At 41.3% G+C, this 19,469-nt stretch overlaps 1 protein-coding gene across 3 annotated transcripts in view; it reads right to left on the bottom strand.

Moving 5' to 3' along the window:
- ATRN (attractin) overlaps positions 1 to 19,469 on the bottom strand; it is a 153,065-nt gene that overhangs the window by 99,380 nt on the left and 34,216 nt on the right. For all 3 annotated transcript variants that reach the window (XM_032859078.1, XM_032859076.1, XM_032859077.1), the window contains exons 2-6: positions 16,892 to 16,975; positions 12,840 to 12,953; positions 6,766 to 6,894; positions 1,549 to 1,754; positions 313 to 481 (exon numbers count right to left, since the gene is read on the bottom strand). In XM_032859078.1, the coding sequence (XP_032714969.1) occupies positions 313 to 481; positions 1,549 to 1,754; positions 6,766 to 6,894; positions 12,840 to 12,953; positions 16,892 to 16,975 (702 nt within the window). The remainder of the gene's footprint in view (positions 1 to 312; positions 482 to 1,548; positions 1,755 to 6,765; positions 6,895 to 12,839; positions 12,954 to 16,891; positions 16,976 to 19,469) is intronic.

Raw genomic sequence — 19,469 nt, 5'->3', positions numbered from 1 at the left:
TCAAACCATCTGACCTACAAAAATGCTAATTAAATTTATAGGTAAAGTAACCCCCAATTTATATAGAGCCTAAAGTAAAATATAAGAGATGGTACCTAGAAAATTTTAATTATTGCTTATTATAACAATGCATTCCTTGTGGCTCCCAACTTCAAAAACTAAGAACATGTCAAAAAAATTCTGGAACAGTACTACTAAAATACTAACAGGGAGTTTCCTCTGGTAATGGAATCACTGACGACTTCATTTATCTCCAAATTTTCAAAATGGGAAACTAGTAAGCTTCTTACAAAAATGTTTAAAACAACTTACGCTAGAACCATGTTGTAATCTGAGTGGTTGAACATATATCCTCCAACAACCCACATTATATTTCCATTGACCACAGCTTTGTGAGAGGCCCTGGGGAGCTTTAGGTTAGAATATTCCTCTCGAGTCCAAAATGACTGGTTAGCTGGCACAGGAATCGAACATCCGGGACCTAATAAAACAGAATAAATTAGCTTCACAAAATGCAGCTTTAAAATTACTGCATTTCAAGTTTTAATCATATAAATGTAACAACTATCTAAAGAATACTTAGTCGTTCCTTTAGCATCGAAATGTCAGATAAAGCCCTTTAACTCATTCTTTCGATTCACTCAAAGCTGGTGACAAGGGTCATCTCCAGTATAATTCAAAATCACATACTTTCTCATGATGACTTGACCACAGTCAGGTTAGGATTTTTTAGTAATGAAATACTTGCTTCAACAGCTCGCATAGGAAAGAGTAGACGAAGAAATTACTGATTCAAATGAAAAACTTTAGGGTTAAAAGGTAAAGAAAGAGTAATAGTCCTGGGAGTAATAATACAACCCATCCAATTCCTGGAAAATCAAGAAACTCCATTCTTGGGGGCTGTGCCTCTTGCTGCTACCTTTCCACAGAGATAGGTACTCAAACACTTCAATTCCTTAACTCATTGGTTTTGGCCCAAGCACATAAACAAGAACATTTAAACAAACACATTTCCTTTCAAAATAAAAGTACTCTGAAGAAAAGATGCATGTATAAAGAAAAACACTAAATCAGTAACAGGTGTTATCACACAAACCTTAAAGAATTTGCTAAAGCTTCTCTGATAACCTCTCTATCTGCAGGTAATTCCACTTGCTGTTTTAGAATGATATTGTATAATCGACCCCAATTTTTTCTGAATTTATTGAAAGTTTCTGAGAGATACTATCACTGATAGTTCTTGTCCCACCTCCTAGGCTTGGTTCTCTGCTGTATTTTCTTGAGGTTGAGACCAAGTCCTCCAATTTTCATGAATGAATTGCAAAGAATGTTGAAACCCCTCCATGATTCTAAAGAGACTACAACCACACATCTATGAAATTGAAAGATCTGTAAGAATCTGAATAACAAGATGCAAAGACTTCAATGCTCCCTGATACCTCATTAACATAAGTGGTATATGTGCAAGGAATGAAGTCAATGTACAATTTACTCAACTAGGAAGATGCTGTAAAAGGGAAGAAAAAACAAGAGAAAAGCAGCTCCTACCCTGCCACTCGGGGAAGCAGGAGCATCCTCTGACATCGCTTGAATTGCAACCACCTCGATAAGGAAAACCACAGTCATGGACACAGTGAGGAATATCGCATGCTTCCCCTTTCCAGTTTTCCGAACATTCACATTGGACAGTGTTGCTGCTATTACTGCTCTTACATTCTCCTCGGCCTGAGCAGTTGTTCGGACACATGTCAAAACTATCAAAACAGTGGGGGGAGAATGAAATCAACACAAAGCAACACTTCAATTAATTTAGCAGAATTTTTACCTACACAAGGTTTAAGACTCTCACGGGCTCTCCGGTTCATCCACAAGCATAATGGCGGCACTTACCAGTTGGCCTAAGTAGGGTCAGTCAACACTGCATAGCTAGGGCAGGTAATGAAATCAAATCCAACCCTGCTGGATTCTCACAGGGCAAGACAAGTTAAAAAACTTAAAGGGAGAAGAAATTCTTGCAAAATGTGCAGGCTTAGCTTCTCAAAGGTAGGATGACTATGCTCTTCTTGGTGGCCCCCCTAGTGATGGGCATTAGAAAACTGTCAAATATGGGGCATCTGGGCGGCTCAGTGGTTTAAAGCCTCTGCCTTCAGCTCAGGTCATGATCCCAGGGTCCTGGAATATGGAGTCCAGCATCAGGCTCCCTGCTCAGTGGGGAGTCTGCTTCTCCCTCGCCCTCTGCCCCTCCCCCTGCTCATGCTTGCTCTGTCTCAGTCTCTCTCTCAAATAAGTAAAATCTAATAATAATTAAAAAAGGGAACTGTCAAATACAAGCTTCCAAGTTCGGAGGAAGGGGATAAAACAAAGTGCTAACAATATATTACCCATCCTCATGGTGTGTATACCTCTGGACAGTTTCTAAAAGTTCAGAAAGTTAAAGATTATTGCCCAGAGTGGTATATTTAAAATTCCTCAATAAGTCATCTACTCATATCAGATGGAAGAAAAGGGAGAACCAGTTTAATTCAACAGTTTAACTATAATGCGTCTCATAATAACACAACTTAACATAACTTATTGCGGGGCACCTGGGTGGCTCAGTGGGTTAGAGCCTCTGTCTTCAGCTCAGATCATGATCCCAGGGTCCTGGGATCAAGCCCGGCATTAGGCTCTCTGCTTAGCAGGGAACCTGCTTCCTGTCTCCCCCCACCCCCCGCTTGCTTCTCTGCCTACTTGTGATCTCTGTCAAATAAATAAAATCTTAAAAAAAAATTAAAAAAAAGGTAACTATATTGAGGAGCACCTGGGTGGTTTAGTCAGTTAAGCATCTGCCTTTGGCTCAGGTCATGATCCTGGAGTCCTGCAATCCAGCCCCACATCAGGCTCCCTGCTCAGTGGGGAGTCTGCTTCTTTCTCTCCCTCTGTCTGCTGCTCCCCCTCCCCCTACACTCATGCTCTCTCCCTCTCTCAAATAATAATATTTAAAAAGAAAGATAACTGTATTGACAGCACTCTAAGAAGACATAATTCAGATTTCAAAGGGGAAAGCAATAACGGAACTATCAGGATACTTTTAAGAATGTAGATTTCTTCTAAGACCTACAAAGAAAACTAAAAAGAAATTTTGTAGCAAAGCTTGATAAAAAATCAGGAATCAGTTATTAAAAACAAGCTAATTGGGGCGCCTGGGTGGCTCAGTGGGTTAAAGCCTCTGCTTTCGGCTCAGGTCGTGATCCCAGCGTCCTGGGATGGAGCCCCGCATCGGGCTCTCTGCTCAGCGGGGAGCCTGCTTCCCCCCTCTCTCTTTCTCTGTCTACCTATGATCTCTCTCTGTCAAATAAATAAATAAAATCTTTTAATAAATAAATAAATAAATAAAATAAAAACAAGCTAATTAATGTTTATACCTGTACCCAAATATCAGTTTATGACATATTTGTAATATATTCTATAATTCTATAAATATTTATAAACAATATTTTTATAATCTATGTAATTACAATGTAAGAAATATGTATATCTACTTCTCAAGACCCAGTAAGCAGAATAAGTACATAAAGTATTTGGTTAAAAAAGCTGAATGAGCGGCGCCTGGGTGGTTCAGTGGGTTAAAGCCTCTGCCTTCTGCTCAGGTCATAATCCCAGGGTCCTGGGATCGAGCCCCACATTGGGCTCTCTGCTCAGCAGGGAGCCTGCTTCCCCCCCACCCCCTGCCTGCCTCTCTGCCTACTTGTGATCTCTGTCTGTCAAATAAAGGAATAAAATCTTAAAAAAAAAAAAAAAGCTGAATGACATTCTTATCAGCCTCTAGAAAGTGGTGTCTACCATCTCTACAATAATATAAACACAGAAGTAAAGCTTCAATTTCATCTTTTTAAGAAAAAGGCCTTTGTAAGACAATGGTTTATAAAAACTAAACTTTAAATCTCAGATTGGACTTGTTATGGTAAAATGGCTACAATAATCATACTTTGTTTTTATAAAAGGTCTAGGATAAATCTGTAGTAAAGCATTGCCATGATGTGCTCACCCTTATGCCTCACACCAAAAATATGTCAAATTATTAATTTCCTACTGACACACTTATTAACCGTATACCAGGGAATGGCACACAACCAAAATTTCATGTTACTGAAAAGAAAAGAGGAGGGAGTAACCCTTAGCACCTACTAAACTAAGGGAGGGCAAATATCACAACTTCCCCTGTGCCTCAACTTCTTCACTCCAGTGCCCTCAGGCATACGTGGACTTCATGTGCCAAAAATTAATTATGAGCACTCGTTACAGTTACATAAAATCTCAAAACACAAAAATCATTTTTGAATCTCAGAAAAATGAAAGTGGCAGGTAATACATCGAAACATCTGCGCGTATGTCTAAATTGGAGCAATGAGAAAATTAGTCTAATTATTTGTGCTTAAAATGTGACTCGGAAATAAGATGAAATGCCAATTTGTGTGAAAATAAAATATAACTACTTTTCTCTTCTTTGAGAAGAAAATTAGGCAACACCAAAGTAACTATGGGTACTAGTCTCAAGGGTCCCCCAGTTGAGGCAGGTCCAAAGGTAGGATTCGGTGCAACCTGAGGACACCTAGAAAATGAGTAACAATGTTTTATGTGTGTCCTTCTGGGCATTCTTCTGGGAATAAAGAACATCGTTTAATTTGGCTTTTCAAAGGGTCTAGAAGCCCCAGAATGGTTTAGGGCTCCTTTTTAAAGAAGAGAGATCTTGGAACCAAGAAGCTAGTAAAATTTAGGATAACCTTAACATTCCTTCACTTAATAAATAAATACTAATTCTGGTCTCCAGGAGAGATCAAGGCTTCCCCTACACCAATCAAGGTAAGAAAAACATTCATTTCTTGTTAATGACCACAGAGCTAACAGAGATCTCCAGTGATGGGGCAAAGGGCTTCCGGTGTCAAGGGATATTTGAATTGCCTTTTCTCTAGGGATGCTCCCTCCCTGGAGTTTCTCTTCTTCCCCAAGGCTGCTACTATGAGGAGACTTGGAAGAGCAAAGACTGTACCTAAGAACCTATAGGGAACTTGGAATGGGGCCTGGATGGATGTCTAGATCAATGCTCCTCAGAGTGTGGACCACGAACAGGGGAGGCAGCATCACCCAGGAGCTTATCAGAAATCTGAATTCTCAGGCTCCAGCTCTGTTGAACTCTGGTCTCTGGAGAAGGGCCAGGGATGCGTGTCTTAACAAGCCCCTCCAGGAGATCCCTGTGCATGTGAAGTTTGGAAAGTACCAGCCTAAGCCTTTACCCTTCCCTTCAGAGCTGAACCTCTTCCCAGAGTGTCCCACTCTCAATGCTGTGACTCTCTAACCTTCTATTCTGAACTGTGCCTCTCCTAGGCCCCTGACTCCACCCTCCCCAGCTAGGGTCACCTAGGGCTCCCCTCTGCTTACTCAACCTCATAGCTGTCAGTTCCCTCCTTAAAACTTTCTTTTCTGAGCTTCTGTAACGACACAGCCCACAGGCATTCCTCTACCCCTTAGCTGCCTCTACTGCCTTTCTCCTCACTGTGCACACGCCCCATAAGCCAGTTACTGTCCATATGCTAGTGATTCCCAGATGACAACCCCTGGCTCTTCTGGGCCCTGGATCTGAATATCAATGTCCTGCTTAGACATCTCACATGTACCCAACCAGACTCATCAGTCTTTCCTCTCAACCCAGCCTTTATGCCTGCCTGGCTCATGAAAAATCAGCTTGCTAGTACTGTGATACACTGGCCAGGCTGCCAAGTCACAAACCTTGGGCACCTGAAAAGCTAAATGAGTGTACCAAGCAAGACAGAGATCGGTCTAAAGAGGCCTGAAAGAATCCGGAGACCCTGAGAAAACAGGCAGATAAAGAATCCAGCATAAAGGTTATACATGGAGCTTCCTGCCGCTGCCAGGAGTTGGCAAACTTATTCTGTAAAAAAACCACATAGTAGGGGCGCCTGGGTGGCTCAGTGGGTTAAAGCCTCTCCCTTCGGCTCAGGTCATGATCCCAGGGTCCTAGGATCAAGCCCCACATCTGGCTCTCTGCTCAGCAGGGAGCCTGCTTCCATTCCTCTCTCTCTGCCTGACTCTCTGCCTACTTGTGATCTCTGTCAAATAAATGAATAAAAAATTTTTTTAAAAAGTTAAAAAAAAAAACAAAAAACCACATAGTATCTTGGGCTCCGTGTGCCGCAGATGCTCTCTATTACAGAGCCCTTGCTTAGGGAGCTTTATGGGTTTAACTACTTACAAAAACAAACATTTCTTAAGAGTAAAATAAGAAAAGACAAAAGTTAGCCTCTCTCCTATCATGAGAAATTCCCAAAGATGTCTAGGTCTGTTTGTCTACATTTCCTCTGTAATCTCAGCTAAGTCCTCATCAGTGGGCCAACAACTGAGTACATGAGAATGACTAATATCTGTTAAACTGCACTTAGCAAGAAGCCCCAGTGTTTTCATCCATCAGCAGAAAAATGCCCCTCTTTTCCAGAAGAAGCTCAAACGCAAGACCTGGGTTGAAACTGTGGTCCCAGATCTTTGACAATGTATTTCACAGTTTCCCACCAGTTTCCTCCATTATAGAATGAGTGAAAAACACAGTGCTGTACTTCACTGAGTTTTTAAAAGAACTTTAGACGAGAAAATCCACGCATACTGCTTAGTGCAATGTCTGGCACACCATCAGCCCTCGATATGTGTTAGTTGTTATTACTGTTAAATACAGTGTCTGAATAAAATCACAACGATTAGACTTAAATATCTTACTTGTAAGTGATATTAAATCCAGTCAAATTATAAGCAGCATCACTAAAAAAATGCAGCAGGGCATAACCTGATGTGGTAACAACCTCAGGGACAGTCTCGTTGCCATCTCTCTCAGGGACGATGAGGCCACTGAAATGAAAACACATTTCTTACAAAGGGAAGCATGGTCACCAGGCACATCAATCACATGGCGGCACACAAATTCAAACCTTAGAATTTTTAAAAAAACACTTTGAGGAAGAGGGGCAAATTCTTGTGATAAACACATACTGCCACCTGATCAGTCTGGATCCAGTTCTGAATCCTCTGAGGAACAGATCTGAATCTTTCACCAGGCCCTCCTTTATCCTGGGTTATATTTCTAATGAGATTTGCAATCAATGGCCCTATTCTTTTTTTTTTTTTTTGTATATAAAACTATTTCTAATTCCTCTTCAAAAAACTGAGTAAACCTTCAAAATCACAGTAACAAACTTTATGAGTTGATGAATGTCAAATATAAACTACTGAAAAGTATGAAAAATAAAATTATAAATAAACTTGATAAACACCCACAATCTTTTTTTAATATTTGTATTGCTTTATTTGTCAGAATCACAATCTTAACACTATTATCATTCTGATGTACTTTCTTTGCCTAATCAGTACCATATAACATCTTATATTCTATTTTATAAGTAATACATCATAAGCAATTCCCCTCTCATTCAGAGTCCAACACAGAAGATATTTGCTGGGTGTCTAGAGAGCATTAAAAATTATCAAGTCAAAGGGTCTAAAGGATGGCTTTAAACCTCTTGATCCATAAAACCAACTTGCTTTCCAGAAGTAATATGTCAACTTGAAATCTCATCAATATGAGAATGGAAAGGTCCAGCCTACCTCACTTGCCAATAGGAAGGATTACCAGTCCTATATTAGCTTTGGTAATTTAATAAGTAAAAAGTAATTGTTTTATACTGTGGTTTTGAGTTTCTTTTACACTCCTGAAGTTAATCATTTATTGTATGTTTACTAGCCTTCTGCATTTCTTCATACGTACACATCTTCTGCCCAATTATCAATGCACTATTACCACCACAACGTTCAGTGAAAACCTGAATCATTACCAGGTCCTATGCAATCTGCTCCACACACACAGCCCCATCCAATGAACAAACATCTCATCTATTACTCTCTTCCCTTCACTCACTCAACCCCAGCCACACTAGTCTCCTTGCTTTCCTATAGCACACACCACATAAACTCCCCATCAGGCCCTATGACAGTCTTCGACAGTCATTCACTGTGACCTAGCAATTCTAAGTTCTTTGTAGAACTAATACTTGTTCATGTATGCAAAGACAAATATACAACAGTCCTCACTGTAGCACTATTCAGAATGGCAAAAGCTTGAAAATCACCTAGGGGCACCTGGCTGGCTCAGCTGGTAGGGCATGTGACTCTTGATCTAGGGGTCATGAGTTAAGCTCCACGTTGAGCATAGTGATTACTTAAAAAAAAAGGAGGAGGAGGGGGCGCAAGGGTGGCTCAGTTGTTAAGTGTCTGCCTTCAGCTCAGGTCATGATCCCAGGGTCCTGGGATTGAGCCCCGGATTGGGCTCCCTACTCAGCGGGAAGCCTGCTTCTCCCTCTCCCACTCTCCCTGCTTGTGTTCCCTCTCTCGCTGTGTCTCTCTGTGTCAAATAAATAAATAAAATCTTAAAAAAAAAAAAAAAGAGGAGGAGGATAAAGAGGAAGAAGACGACCACCTAAATACGAATCTGCGGGGAGTCGGATGACGAATCATTCCATATCTGTAAGTCTGCAGAATAACAAGGAGCTCGTCAAGGCATTCCAGTAAGTAGGGGAAAAAACAAGCTGCAAAACAAAGGGCCTAGCGTATGTGTACATTTACACATATTTAGATAAGTGCATATAAAAATAATGCACTGGAAGAATATAGAAGCAGGAAATGAGGAGGAGGGGATGGGATTTTCATTCAGTAAGATCTTAAATACAAAGAGAGAATTCTAGGAACTTGAGAACTCCCAAGGTGCTCCGAGTTTACAAAACAGTGAAGCATTTTGCACCATGTAGTCAGCTAACCAACATTTACTGATGCTGCGGGTGAGCCACAGTTCTAGGCACCAGGAACATGGCAGTGAAGAACTCCCTGCCTCCGTGGAATTCACATCAGGGAAATGACGAATGAGCCTAGATATACCCCCACCCCCACCCTGACACACAGGTGTGTGTATGTAACACCAGGGAAAGATAAATGCTAAGAATAAAACAGTGAAAGAACAAAAGGTGCTACTTTAGAAAGGGGCAGCTAGGGAAGGTCTCTCGGGAAAGGTGACCTTTGGTTAGAGACCTACATGAAGGTTTCAACTGTGATCATGCTTTCATCAACTTCATGTACCAAAACCCCTTGAAATGCTGAGCAGGGATGTACCTGTTAGAGGGCCACCTCGAAACAGGTATGTTGGAAGTAATCTTCCCAGAAGAAATACTGCCCCAGGAATGACTGGGGGCTTCAGTCACATGCAGAAGACCCACACTCCTCTCCTAGCATGAGCTTCAGGACCAGAGATGGGAACATCAATCCTCAATCCACATGCCTGGGCACGTCACAGACATCTGGGAACCTCAGTGTCCTCAAAGGTGCACAGGCAGAAATCCTGCCTGCCTCGCAGCGATACAACAAGAAGCAAACTATTACAGCACGTAAGTCCTGAAACACCGCCTCACCCTAGCAGGTGCTCAGTAAGTGATGGCTCATGGTGTTCATTACTCATATGGTGGGGACATTTAAGTGTGCGGGACAGAACAGTAGGCTGGGAGGAGGGAGGAAGGGCAGAGTCACACGGCAGGGGTGGAGGGCTGCGTGCACCAGATGAACATGATGCTGGACAAAGGGGGTCAGCTTCCTCACTGTCAGAGAGACGGGCACTGGCTTCTTTTCACTTTGAAAACCTGACATTGTGACAGCTTTGGAATGTGCCACTTTCTCCCAGTGAAAATAAAACAACCCATTTATGATAAAAATAAACTTCTACAGAGTAAATAAGTACAAACACAGCCTCGACCCAGCACACAAGGCAATGGAAAGTGCGTGGGTGAGAAAGCGATGCTGCAGGCGTGCCATTCAACTGTCACCACGAGCAGCCTCCCACCTCCCTCCCCCTCTCCTCCCCCCAGGTAGATAAATACACTCAGCCAAGGCTTAGGGGGCAGCCACGTGTTCAGTTTGAGCCAATCAAGAACTGCCTACCCCGGGGTTCTGTATAATCTTTTATTTTAAACCACTGTTTAGAACAATTTTTGAAAACCACCGTTCAAAGATATCTTAATTCAGTAGAATGGTGCCAGGCAGACATGGGTTCTCTGAACACACCTGGGGCACACCCTGCCTTCACCAACTATACCAGTCGAGTTTCCTGGCAATCCTAGATTTGACACACCTGTCTCCTTGCAAGATGAGATGCCCCCTGGGGGCAGGGAGATGGGGAAGGGAAGCCAGATTCTTCAAGTTCAAGCTCAGAGTCTGGCGACGGGGCTGGGGTTAGGGTTAGGTCCTGGTGGAAAGATCCACGAACCTGCGAGGTACCTGCCTTTGACAGCTTCTCATGTGCCGTGGTCTGACCACAGAGTCAGCTGGGTCAGCAGAGTGCCGGACAACTGACGGGTTCCTGTTCTCATGAAGCTCTTCTAATAGCTCTCTGTCACAGTCTCAACAATTGCCCTATCAACAGATGCCTCCCCCTGCCTCCCCCGCCAGAAAAAACCACCAACTCTCCAAGGAATAATGTTCTGATGAAGAAAGTTCTCAGAAAGGAAATCTCTTCTCCCTGCTCCATCACCACTCCCCACTCTGCGACAGCTCCCAGCAGAGGGGCCGTTCACAGAGGTGCTCCGTTGACACATCTGTGGAAGTTGGTGTCCCACAAACAGGAGTGGTAGAGCTGGAAGAATCCTGCCGCCCCCGCGGCTCTCAGATCTGTCTGCTAACGGAACCTGGTCTGATACGCAAATTTTATTCAGAACTTCAATATGTCAAAGATAAAGGCCATCAGCCAGTTCAGAATCAAATGAAAGTTTGGAGTTCAGAGAAAGCACAGTAGAGCACTGGGACCTGAGGCAGCAGAAACTGAGAACTAGAGCACGTTGAGTTGCTCCGAGTTGACAGAGAGACTTGGGCAGAAATGACATCCACAGTCCCCACCTTCGGAATCCCACGGGTTCTCATTAGCTGGGCCTTGTGCCCACAGGCTCCCACCACTCGGCCTCCTCCTCTGCCTGCAGGTCACCATGGGGTTGATTCTTCCCCCCAAAGCTCTCCTGACCCAACAGCCCTCCTCAGCCCCCATCTTGTGCCAGTGCCCTCATGGCTTCAACAGTGGTTTTCAAGGTGTTCTGCACATCACTGCTTCTAGGGGTTTCATGTTTCAGGCAAATTTCAATTTTCGAACACATATTTGTTCACTGTCATTTCAGAAACTTCAAACTAAATATGTTATTAGTTTAAATTTTAAAATAATCCATGTGTTAATTTATGTTATTAGTTAATGAGCTTTTATAGAGAACCATAAAAACCTTCCAGTTATTTGTACATATACTTTGGCTTCTCTCAGAAGTCACTGACCCAAAAAATTATAGCCTCCTGCTTGTTTTGTTGCTGCTGTTGCGTCACGTGTGTGCTCATCAGCTATACAGTCCAGGGGAGCCACAAGGCAATGCACCTGCTTGGCTGAAGTTCCCAAAAGGGCCACTGGCAAGCTGAGTCAGAGTGCCCGGCATGAACTCAGTGTTGAGTGAACCCCCAGAAATCCCAGCAAGTGTTATCATGGAAACATCCTATTATAGACAGTTTTCATGCTTATTGAAGTTTGGGGTGCCTCTTGACATAACCCAAGGTATGCTTCAAATTCTGGCATAAAAGTGTGTACTCCCCACACTTGGATGATGACATTTTACTGCTTAGCACGGCCTATCTACCCTATTCTTTGGCTCTATTGGTGAACCTCTGATACCCAGAAAATGACCTTGGTTCTCAGTTTAAAGATACGATGGAGAGAATTCTAAGCCAAAGGAAGTGGAGAAATATCAGGGCACATTAGTCCCCTGATTTCCTGTGTCCTTGGGCTGCTGTGTACTGTTTATTCTCTGTTACCTCCTCACTGACATGAAACGTCAAGACTAACCCCACGTGAGGAATACAAAAAATATTTGTTGAATTGATATCTTTTTAAAGTCAGGGAATTAAAAAGTCAGGAAGAAATCCGGAAAGTCAGCTGCAGATGAAAAAAATGACAGCTATGGCTCTCTATAGCCATATATAGAAAAACACATTTTATAAATTCTCTATCAAGTAAAAGGAAGAAAAATGGATGGTTTTGAATTCCCATGTAGTCAAAAACATAATAAACAACAAAGCTACTGACTGTTAATAAAAACGAAAATACCAAAACAATAGAGAACACTCCATATATTTAGTGTTAAGCTGTTTCATTTAACTACTAATCAAGAATACACTTGTCCAAAAAAAACCATAATCGGTATTTTCCTCACTTCCCACAGGTTACTCTTCATTTTCTGTGTATTCTTCCAAAAAGTCCTCCTCAGCCATATTAATGCATATACATAAATACACACACACACACACACACACACACTAGATCGAATTCAACAAATAACTCCTGAAAGGCCTATGTGATGAGGACCCCAAGGATCAAGGTGACTGGTTCGTGATCCAAATTTTTCACAGAAATAATATCTAATATATTACTCACAAAACATTTTTTAAATGTAAACTGCACCACCACCATAAGAAGTGAGTAAACTTGATACGACTGCCACAATTTTATAGATGAGGAAACTGAAACAAGAGGTCCAATACTCAGCCCAGAAACTTACCCAGTGGCTACAGGAAACCAAGTCAGGCCTAGAGCACAAGTGACAGAGGATTCCAGAACTAGCACCTTCTCCATGAAATAAAGGTGGTAAGTGACAATAAGAGTTTGCAATCTAGGAGGTAAGTCTGAATTCAGAAATCAAATAATGATTAACTAGTACTTATGTGATGAAACTTACCTAAAGGCAGCAACTAGTGGTGCATAAATTGAGTCTCCATCATAAACATATAAATGGTCCCAACTACACTCTGTAGCAAAATGATTGAAACGGAGTCTCATTATTCTATTTGGCCTGAAAAGAACAAGAGAGGCAGTTTATAATAATCATCATAACTATAAAACATTTGAGAAGAAACTAGAGAAAGATCGATTTTTAAAGAACTTACAGGGAGAGAAGAAATGAATAGTACATAAACGACATTCCTTCATATGTCGAAGATTTATTTCCTACTTACTGTGTGCATGAGACCACGAAGCACATGATGGTAAACAAAATCACCCTGACCTATGCCTCTCTGGGCCTTACAGTCTGTACAGTGGCTGTTTTTAAACAGCCTGTGAACCAACCCATTAGCCCTTCCGTTTCAGCACTTCCTTCCTTACTCAACTTCAGATTCCACACCACTTCATTTCACAAACACAACTGCCAGTTCTCTATACTTGCCTACCCTTCTGCCTTTCCAAACAACTACCTGGCCAAGGCCTGGTCTAGAGGACACGAGTTATCTGCTTTGACTGAGATTAAATGCAAAGAAAACTAAGCCTATCACTGGTCCTCTAGAGGTCCTCAAGACCACCAGGTAGGCTGGTTTCAGGACAGGTCACAGCTTACCAACTTCCAATTGGTACTTCAATTCTGCTAGCAGTGCCACTACTCATTCTCTCTCTCCTTCTCCACAACTGCTGCTCACTCCCAATTACTATTTCAAACCATTTGGTGCCACCTCCCTGCTTAAGCTCAGCACCCAGACAAAAATCTCCCAATTCCCCATTTTCCAAAACAGATGCACCCACCCACTCCTCTGTCCATCTTTCAAACACTCCACATCTCCCTCTCATCTGGAACTTTCCACATCCTCATTTTAATCTCTTTAAGTAGCACGTATTTTACAAAAAATAACAAAACATAAAAATGTCAAATCTCAACTCTCCTTCCGGCTATTACCTCTCTCTGCTGAAGACAGTGAACCTCCACACAAGACTTTGCTTTCTCTGTTTCCTCACATCCCACTCACCCTCTTTGCTCTCAAACCTGGCTTCCACCCAAACACTCCACTCAAAAACCTCTTGGTAATATCAACACTGTTTATACCCTGGCGATGCCTAATTATATGTCTCCAGCCTAGGCCTTCCCTCTACTCCACACTCGTTTAGCTAACATCTCTAAGCAAACAACTAAGTAAGTTCATAAACAAGTTAACTCAGCTGATTATGGCTCCTGTGAAGATATGAAAGGAATGTGAGGTGTACAACAGGTGGTAGCGAATTACCCCCAGAAATCTCTAGAAGATTTGAGAACAAGAGATAAGCCATGTGAAACAGATAGGGAACCATGTTTCGGACAGAGGGAACAGCACAGTCTTAAAGTCCAAGTGAGAAAGAGGGTGATGTGTCCAAGCAACATGAAAAAAATCAGTGTGTCTGCAACACAGAAAATAGAGGACACCACACAAGATGAGAAGTGAGAGATGGGCAAGGTGCAACAGCAAAAGCCAGGAGGCCAATTTCAAGGCTATCACAGTGGCCCAGGAAAGACAGGATGGTTGGTGTCTTGCAATGATAGAGATGAAGATGAAAAGGAGAAGGTAGATGGACTGGGAAAGCATTCTAGAGGGAAAACGGGCAGAACTTACTGACAGGCTGAATGTGGGGATAAGGGGAAAGAGGAGTTAAAGGTTTTCCTTAGGCTGAGGAGGACCAACCAGGAGCACCTTCAGAGGACTGCTACAGAAGGACGTCAGATCAGAATGAACTGATAGAAAGCATAGGGGCAAACAACTCCTTAAAGCAGCAGTTCTGGAGCTCTGGGCCTCGCGATGCTGGGAGGGGCCCTGAGACTCTTTGAGGCGGTCTAGGAGGTCAAATCTATGTTCGTGATAATCCTAAAATATCACGTGCCTTTATCAGCACGTTGGTATTTACTAGGTGCGGAGCGATGTGGGGAGAAAGATACTGCCAGCACCTTGGGACAGAGCGAGGCAGAAGCACCAAACTGGACCAGTAATCCCTGTTATTCTTCACCACTACACGCTCACAGAAAAAGGAAAAATGGGTTTTGTGTAAGGGTATCTTTATTAAGCGGTAAAAATGATTAATGTCATTATCTTGAACCACGAGTACACATCTTTTGAATATTTAACAGGACAGGACAGGAAGTACGGACAAAGCACTTCTGCAGCCCAGCACAGGACAGTGGTCTCAAGGAAAATCACTCTTGGAATCGTCTGGGTGGTGAGCTGAACCAATTGCTCTTTTTCCCAGAACGCCATCTATCATTTTTACTTAAAAGAACAACTAACAGGGTGCCTGGGTGGCTCAGTGGTTTAAAGCCTCTGCCTTCAGCTCAGGTCATGATCCCAGGGTCCTGGGATCGAGCCCCATATCAGGATCTCTGCTCAGCAGGGAGCCTACTTCTACCTCTCTTTCTGCCTGCCTCTCTGCCTACTTGTGATCTCTGTCAAATAAATAAATAAAATCTTAAAAAAAAAAAAAAAGAACTAACAAACTATGGTTACTCAGACTTGTATATCTGGTAGATACTTTTTTTTTAAAAATGAACAAAGCAAGTCTGTCACTTCAAAGAAAACAACTGACAGTATTTGGTGCCAAAGATAAAATGTAAGCTTTCAAGCAATAATTAGAGTTATGGAAAATTTGCATCTGCCACCCAGATGCAACTTCCCAGTGCTTCAAACTTTCCAATGAGATTAATGGTGATGTTAACCAAGTGATTTCTTTTCATGTTATGTCATGAAATATATAAAAATTTGGAAGATCTGCGTAATTCAGAGAACTACGAGTTTCCAAATAACCCATATGTTCTGTTACAGAACCATCCAAGGGTTAAAGAGCCATTCCAGAGTATAAGAAAACCAACAGATTTTAACTTAAGTTCCCAAAGTTCATGAACATTGAACATTGTTTCAGATTCCACATTGCAATTCACTTTAAAGAAATTACCACTTGTCAAGCTTTCATGTTTGATGGTGTATCAGAAGAGAGCATCCAAAATTATTTAAAAGGGTTATCAAAATCTCCTTCCTTTTTCTACTACATATTCAAGACTAATTTTCCTCACATACTTCATCCACAATAACATAATGTAACAAAGTGAATGCAGAAAAAAAATATAATAATCCAGTTACCTTCTATCAAGCCACAGAAGAAATTTTATAAAAATGTAAAACAATACCATTCTTTTCAGTGATTTTTAAAAAAATATAGGGTTTATTTTTTCACAGAAATGTCACATGGGCTGACATGTAGGAGGTTTTTAAATGCGTTAATGAAGAATTTCTTTAATATTAATTTATAATAATAATAATAAACATAGATATAATCCATACAAACAAAAGTTATTTGGAAATCTCAAAATTTAAGAACGTAAAGGGGTCCTAAGACCACAAAGTTTGAGAAGCGTTGCTTTAAAGATCTGCCATAAAGAGAGATGCCTGGGTGGCTCAGTCAAATAAGTAACTGATTCTTGATTCTGGCTCAGGTCTTGATCTCAGAGTCATGAGCTCAAGCCCCACATTGGGCTCCATGTCCAGCATGGATCCTACTTTAAAAAAAAAAAAAAAAAATGCCATGAGAGAAGAAGGAAAAGGCAAGAGCTGGAGGGTATAGGAGGCCCAGAGAAGAAGCCATTTGAACAGTAACAGTTATTTTTATTTTCCTGCCCGCAATAAATTAGGTACTTACAAAAATGTTATAATACTGTAATTGTCTACTGCTTTAAGCAAACCATTTAAAATATTCAAGTTTTAATTATTATAATTGAATATACAAATTTCTGGTATGTACAATTCATTCAAAGCTTTAAATCGACACAAAACTTTTTTTCAGGTTAACAATGAAGATTAAGAAAAATAAATTCACTTGTCAGATGAAAAGTTATCAAATAAAATACACTTTAAGTACTTTATTTTACAGATTGTTAATTTTGCTTATAAAAAAAAGTAATGCCACACTGAGCTTGGAAAAAAAATTAAAACGGGCATTACTACTTACTGTCCTTCAATAAGCCATGTGCACTTCGTTTTATATTTATAATTTCCAGGTCCATCTGTCACAAACCCAGAAGATCCAGTTAGTCTGTAATGCAAATTAAAAAAAAACAAAAACACTTAGGTCCATCAAAATTTCACATATCAATATCTTTCTTAAAAGTTAAGCATAGTGGTACATTAATGCATAACCAGAAGAGAATCACTGGATAGTTACAGTCAGAGTATACTAATCTGGGTGAAAAGAATACTTGCCATAAACTTAAGAAAAGGGGGCACAAATACACTAAAACTAACAGGAATAAGCAAAAACATACCTAAATCTTTCTAGCTGAGACAAGAAATCCATACTTTGTACCATGAAAATGGCTACAAGAACTTACGTATAAATTTGAGTTGGTTTTTAAAAAGTAAGATCACACAGTTACAGGTACAATTTAAGTGTATCTAATTCAGTAACACTGTGGGGAACACAACTGAGATGGGCAAGCACATCAAGCTACAACACACAATGGACCCATCACACTCATCTTTTTCTGAAGGCAATCTACCACACCCCATGAGCAGTGTCCTCCAGAACCTGTCTTCCCTCACTCCTGCCAAGTCTGAAGTTTGTCAATATTTTTAGGTCTTGCCAATATGATAGGCATATCCTCATATCTCATTAATGTTTGGACTGCTACTAACCCTGAAGCTTGAATATCTTCTCATATGCTTTGGTCATTTGCATTTCCTCCTTTGTGAATTAAAATTCCATATTCTGTGCCCACTCTGCCACCGAGTTGTCTTTTTCAAATTAATGTTTAGGAGCTCTTTTTATATTAAAGAGCTCCCATCTGCATGTTAAATACACTATAAATATATTTTCTCAGTTTACTTTTTTCTTTATATTTTGTGTCTGTTATCTTTTGCTATATATAATTTTTTAATATTTAAGAAGGATGCTATTTCCTTCCTCACTGCTGTTTCTAGATCATTTTTCCTTCCTCTCCCATCATCAGTGTCAGCCTTTCTGAAATAGATGTTCTCCTCTGGATCTGCCTCCCCTACTTTCTGAGTTAACTACTGGCATCCCAGTTACTCCTTCTCACCCACTGATACTAGCATCTAGCTCACTGCCTTCCATTCAACTACATCAACATTCAAGATGTTCCAATCAGAACTCAAGCTCTCCATTTCTTAACTTCACCATTAACAGTCTTTTCCTCCACCCCACATGAGCCATCCACTCCTCTGGGCCCTGCCATTATCTGTGAGAGCAAAAGCACCAAAATCTTCATTTTAGGCATCCTATGCTATGACCACTATATCTTTTGTCTCAAGTTCATTTAGCCTAGCTCCCCTTTTCCAGGAAGTCATCAGCCCTATGGGGACCTCCAATCCACTGATTTCTTCATGTTCATCACCCACCTCCCACACACTTGACTTTCCCCTTACCTATTTAAGATTCCATGGTCCATCACAATATCATCACCTGCAAATCCCTTGGCTTCTTTCCCCTTCTCTCCCTCTGCCGTACTTACCTGGATATTAATCTCTCCATGACTTACTCCCAATATCCATTTTACCCCCAAAATGTTAGTCTGAGCCAATTGTGGTGTTCTGTGTTCCCTGCCAATAACTGATTAGAAATGTGTATCAGTTAAGATTAGGTTCTAGCCCAACTGACAGAAAAATGTAAATTGTAATGACTTAACCAAGATATAAAGTCCAAAGAAATACAGAGCACCTACGGGATTTCTATAATCAACAGGGAACTAATGCTCTTCTACCTTGTTGCCCTGTCATCCTCAACATGTGGCTTCCACCTAATAATCCAAGACAGCTGCTCAAACTCCAGCTTTTATTCCCACATTCTACCCAGCAGGAAGGAAAAGAAAACAAGATGCACATCCCCTCCTTCTAAGACAAATAGGACAATTCCACTTATATCCCCTCAGCCAAAAGTTACTGACATATCTAAATGGAGAGGGAGGCTGGGAAATGTAGCCAGTATTCCAGATGACCGTGTACTCAATGAAAAATGAGGACTCCCTTTACTAGCAAAGGGGAAAGAGGCCAAAAAGGTCACTGCTAGTCTCTGTCACAGCATGTAATCTAATACTTGGATGTGAAGGCAAGTCTTGATAGAGAGCTTCCAGGAACTATTTTTTCATTCTTAAGAAAGACACTGTGGTAGGGGCACCTGGGTGGCTCAGTGGGTTAAAGCCTCTGCCTTCGGCTCAGGTCATGATCCTGGTGTCCTGGGATCGAGCCCCACATCGGGCTCTCTGCTCCGTGGGGAGCCTGCTTCCTCCTCTCTCTGCCTGCCTCTCTCTGCCTACTTGTGATCTCTGTCTGTCAAATGAATAAAATAAAAAAATCTTTAAAAAAAAAAAAAAAAGAAAGACACTGTGGTAGACAGGGAGATATATCACATTAATCTCCCTTTTGAAGAAGGATTTACTGCCTCATCAACAGGCAGCCTCCCAGTGTCCGTTTCTTCAGGAGTTGCCTTGCCCCAAGTCATGCCTTGCCCAGGGCAGCTCACATCATAGAGGGTAGAAAGGCTGGAGCATTTCAATCCAACACTAAACAACTCT

This window comes from Lontra canadensis, unplaced genomic scaffold (assembly GCF_010015895.1).
Source record: "Lontra canadensis isolate GAN:19392208 unplaced genomic scaffold, GSC_riverotter_1.0 scaffold16, whole genome shotgun sequence".
NCBI classification, from domain to species: Eukaryota; Metazoa; Chordata; class Mammalia; order Carnivora; family Mustelidae; genus Lontra; species Lontra canadensis.
The sequence above is the reverse complement of the archived record's forward strand: the minus strand, read 5'-3'. Positions and strand labels throughout refer to the sequence as shown.